Source organism: Geospiza fortis, unplaced genomic scaffold (assembly GCF_000277835.1).
Source record: "Geospiza fortis unplaced genomic scaffold, GeoFor_1.0 scaffold391, whole genome shotgun sequence".
Classification (NCBI taxonomy): Eukaryota; Metazoa; Chordata; class Aves; order Passeriformes; family Thraupidae; genus Geospiza; species Geospiza fortis.
The window spans coordinates 413,265-418,233 of NW_005054472.1; the positions used below are offsets into that span (position 1 = coordinate 413,265).

Here is a 4,969-nt window from a genome sequence, read left to right on the forward strand (position 1 = left end):
AAGAGGCAGCTGCTGTTCCTCTGGGCAATCCAGTGCAGGAGCCGTGCTGGTGTTCCAGAATCTCCAGATTCTATCCGGGTAGGAATGCTTGGCTCCTCCCTCTGGGCTCACATCTCCCAATGGGATGCTGTAGTTCTTATCAGCCATGCAGTGACATCCAATAGCCTGTTATCAGCAGATAATTATTATTATAATATCAGCAGATAATTATTATTATAATATTATCATCCCTCCTGGAGGGAGGAGTGGGTGTGGAAGAGGTAAGGAAAACTGCCCACTGAACAGGAGACAGCTGCCATACAGATGGCAAATAAAATACAATTCCCTTGGCAATCCAGGGCAGGCAGCCAGAGCAGCCCAGATCTCAGCTCCTGCTGCTTCCAGAGGTGAAATCCTGTGGGTTTGTTCCTCAAACTCCCCTGGAGGTTGGGAATCACCAGCTCTGTGCTTTTCTCTAAATTAGAGCAGTGTCTGAACAAACTGTTTCTTTTCAGTTTGGCAGATTTTTACCCATGGGTATTGTGGAGTGACTGGCAAATGTTAATGGGTAGAAAAGCAGATTTATTCTGTGGGCAGAGGGGCCTGAGGACAGGCCAGGTAGCAGCTCAGCATCTGCCTGCCCTGCTGAGTTTAAAATCCATTTTCTGCCCTGATTTTAGCTGGGAGATTCCCTGTGCTGCTGGAGCAGGGACCTTTCCCTGCCATACCCACTTAATTGAGGATATTTATGGGGACAAACCCCTGTTTGGAATCAAGAAAGTCTCTCTGAATTAGAGACTCCTCAGGAAAAGCTTTGCTTTGTCAGTGTTTGTGTCTGGTGCTCTTTTTTCCTGTAGCACCTGGGCAGCAGGGTGAGGAATATGGGATTGGAACATGTGGAAAATCCAAAGGATTGGGCACAGGATACCTGTGAATCCCATTGTGCTGCCAGCAGAGCAATTCCAGCCTGGTCTGAACCACAACACCCCAAAATAATAATAAAAAAAAAAGATCTCTAATAAAGCAATTTTTTAATCTCAGAAACTCCAAGCACTGCTGAGCTGGACAGGATGGAGCAAAGAATAATTTAAATTTCAATCACATAATCTTTCTCTTCTGGCTTTTCAATTTATCAGTGTGTTGTTGGGTTTTTTCCTCATGGCTTAGCACTATCTTGACTTCCTGGGCAGAAATGTTGGTTTAAGCATGGGTTTGGCTGCTCTGTCTCTTTATCTCTTTCTTTTCCTCAATGTTGAAGCATAAATTATCTTGAATTTATCAAATTTGCTTGCCCCAGTAGATATTAAACACTTGTAACATGAGGCTTTGAGCACACAAATGCTGCCTTAGTGGGGAATGAATGAATAAAATCTATAAACTGAATTAAGTTATTCCTGTGATGTTGTGGTTTCCATATCCTGCTTTTCTTCTGCTTCCACGCCAAGCTGTCCTGCATCCACAGTTTTCCTTGATCTCCTGAAAATGGAAAAATTCTGTATTTTCAGGCTTGAAAATTAAAAATTTCACATTCTCTGGAAATCTCCATCTCTGTTCCATCGAGCTTTCTTTCTTTTTTTTTCCTTTTTTACCTTTTTTCTTCCTTTTTTTCCCCCTTTTTTATTTTTTTATTTTTTCATTTTTTTACACTTCTCCCCCTTTTTACCTTTTTTTCCATTTTTTCATTTTTTCCTTTTTTCCTTTTTTTCATTTTCTTTCCTTCTTTCCTCTTTTTTTCTTTCCCTTTTTCCTTTTTTTTCCCCTTTTTCCTTATTTTCCCTTTTCCTTTTTGTCCTTTTATTTTTCTTTCCCTTTTCCCCCCCTTTTTTCCCCTTTTTCCTTTTTTCCCTTTCTTCCTTTTCTTTCTTTTTTTCCTTTTCCCCCCTTTTTCCTTTTTTTCCCTTTTCTTCCTTTTTTACTTTTATTTTTCTTTCCTTCCCCCTCCCCTTTTCCCCCTTTTTTCCCCTCTTTTTTCCCCTTTTTTTTCCCTTTTTTCTTCCTTTTTCCCCCTTTTGTTCTTTTCTGTTTTCTTTTTCCCCGCCCCTGACAGTGCCCATCTGAAATTTCACTTTATTAACACCCCAACTACACCATGCCTCTGCGCCGGGCACTGATTGGATTTACCAATGCTGCTTAATTGGGCCTCAAATTATTTGTGGATGCCCCTTGCCCACTTCCTCTGCAGCCTCTTCCTCAATTAACTTTCATTTCTCTGTTCTCTTGCAGAGCAAGGAAGTGGGACTGCAGCTCCAGGAGGACCTGATGAAGGTTTTGAATGAACTCTACACGGTAAATCAGACTCATTTCTGGGCATCTCCTCAGGCACAAGGGAGAAGTGTTTGACTTTGCCTGAGAAATGCTGCAATCCCTGCTCTAAAGCTCCATAAATCCCATTTTTTCCCCCTCTGTTTTTGTGTTGTTTCAGCTCTCTGAGTGTTGTCTCCCCTCAGATCTCACCTTCACACACTTTGCTGCAGTGACGGTTTAAAAAAGAGCCAGAAATAGGAAAATTATTGAAATACACCCAAAATCTTGGGGGTTTGTGGGGTGTGAGTTTATTTGTCCCTCACCCCTCAGCAGAACAGCTCCTTTTAGAGGGAGATTTTCCCATCTCTGCTTTTTATTTCTCACCAAATCCACTGGAGACCCCAAAGAGGAGCAGGAGGAAGAGGAGGGAGGATGTGTCCCCAAGGGCTCATGTGCTGCATGGGGATTTTTCTGATTTCTGCCTGAGAAATGCTGCAATCCCTGCTCTAAAGCTCCATAAATCCCATTTTTTCCCCCTCTGTTTTTGTGTTGTTTCAGCTCTCTGAGTGTTGTCTCCCCACAGATCTCACCTTCACACACTTTGCCGCAGTGACGGTTTAAAAAAGAGCCAGAAATAGGAAAATTATTGAAATACACCCAAAATCTTGGGGGTTTGTGGGGTGTGAGTTTATTTGTCCCTCACCCCTCAGCAGAACAGCTCCTTTTAGAGGGAGATTTTCCCATCTCTACTTTTTATTTCTCACCAAATCCACTGGAGACCCCAAAGAGGAGGAAGAGGAGGGAGGATGTGTCCCCATATTCTCACGTGCTGTGTGGGGATTTTTCTTCTCCTCACATTATTGAATGGAAAAACCTCTTGCTTGATGAAAATTTTGCTGTTGCTGAGCAAGTTCTCTTCCTCAAAAGCAGAACTCAGTGTTCAGTGGCTCAAAAAATGCCTTTTATTTTGTCCTTCCTCTGTGATTTGTTTGGTCATGACACTGAGATTTGTATTCTGGCCTTCCTCCTTCCAAAAAAGTGACTCAGGGTTGTTTCTCAGGCGGTGGCATATTGACCGTGTGGGGAAATTTGGGGTTAAAAAAATCAAATTTACAGAGTTTCAGGGGGTTCCCTGAAATTTCTTGTATCTGTAAAATGTATAGAGGGAATTGTTTCATTACAATTTATTGCAATTAGGGCCTCAAAGCCAAATATTCAGGCAAATCAGCACTCCAGAAATGGTTTTCTATTTCAGGGCATAATTGGCTCAATTTTTGACTCGTGTCATGGATGGGATCCTAAGGAAGGGCATGGATCTGCTAAAAAATCAGATTTTAAGAACAATTTCTGATCTGGAGTGGAGTTTCATGGACTGGAGATAATTTCTGGGTGCCAGGCCCTGACAGGTCATTTTTTGAGCCAAATAATGAATTCTGCTAATTTCTCTACCCCTGGAAGGAAGAGCTTCCAGAATTTGCTAAACAAAGTGATGTGAGGTATTGATATTTTTAATGGCAGTGCTGGGAATTTGAAATTTTCTTTATTTATTCATTCCTCCTGCTGCAGAGCTCTGAATTGTCCCTTCACCAGAAAAGCTTTTCCTTTGCAAAAAACCACTTTTGGTGGTGCTAAAAGATGCTTTTTTTGCTGGAATTAAAGCCATTAAAAACTCCCCAAAACTGGGATTTTTCCTGCTGTTTTTGCTCTTTATCAGAGTGGCAGAAAACCACTAAAACCCCATCAAAACTGGATTTTTCCTTCTGTTTTTGCTCTTTATCAGAGTGGCACAAAACCATTAAAACACCATCAAAACTGGGATTTTTCCTTCTGTTTTTGCTCTCTATCAGAGTGGCACAAAACCACTAAAAACCCACCAAAAATGGGATTTTTCCCTCTGCTTTTGCTCTCTACAAGAGTGGCAAAAAACCAGTAAAAACCCATCAAAACTGGGATTTTTCCTTCTGTTTTTGCTCTCTATCAGAGTGGCACAAAACCATTAAAAACCCACCAAAAATGGGATTTCTCCCTCTGTTTTTGCTCTTTTCCAGCTCTGCTCTGAGCAAGAGAGGAAAGGCAGCTCCTTTGCATCAATTATTATAATTATAAACTCCTGCTTTATAGTGTGAGCATCTGCAGGGGCTGGGAGGAGTGGGGTGTGTGAATTATTCAGGATGTTCTTCAGCACTGGCTGCAGTCACATTCCCTTTCATGTTTAAACCCAGAGTCTCTTTGAATCTGGGGCCTCTGCTGATCACTGCAGCCCACTTAGGTGAAATTGTGTTACGTTCTGCTGCAAAATAGCTGTAAACGGGTTTTCAGCTGAAATAAATCAGATTATTCACAAGTGGAGCCTTTATTGCTGCTGCTTCATGCAATTGTGCTTTTTTTTTTTTGCCCCCTGTGAGTGTTGTATCTTGTTTGTTTTGGTGAGGGATTCAAATTGCTTTGCATTTGTGGATAAAAAACTGGTTTAGACCTCGTGTCCTTTGGTTCTGTTTGCTTAACACAGATCTAGACATTAATATCACGTGAAACAAATGGGATTTTTGTCAGTGTGGGGGGGATATTTATCTATATTTACTAATAAAAAAGTGCTAGAATAGAAGGTGTCCATACAGCACAGAGTCCAGGTCTCCCTAAAGCCAAGAACCACACTTGTTTTTTAATTTATTTTATTTATAATTTTATAAGTAATTTATAATTTTATTATATATATTTCTATATAATCTCTATATATTTACATATT

At 40.9% G+C, this 4,969-nt stretch overlaps 1 protein-coding gene across 1 annotated transcript in view; it reads left to right on the forward strand.

Moving 5' to 3' along the window:
• Positions 1 to 4,969, forward strand: part of SRGAP2 (SLIT-ROBO Rho GTPase activating protein 2) — a 134,623-nt gene that overhangs the window by 69,795 nt on the left and 59,859 nt on the right. Inside the window, exon 4 of the mRNA XM_014309955.2 lies at positions 2,203 to 2,265. Coding sequence (XP_014165430.1) covers positions 2,203 to 2,265 — 63 coding nt within the window. The remainder of the gene's footprint in view (positions 1 to 2,202; positions 2,266 to 4,969) is intronic.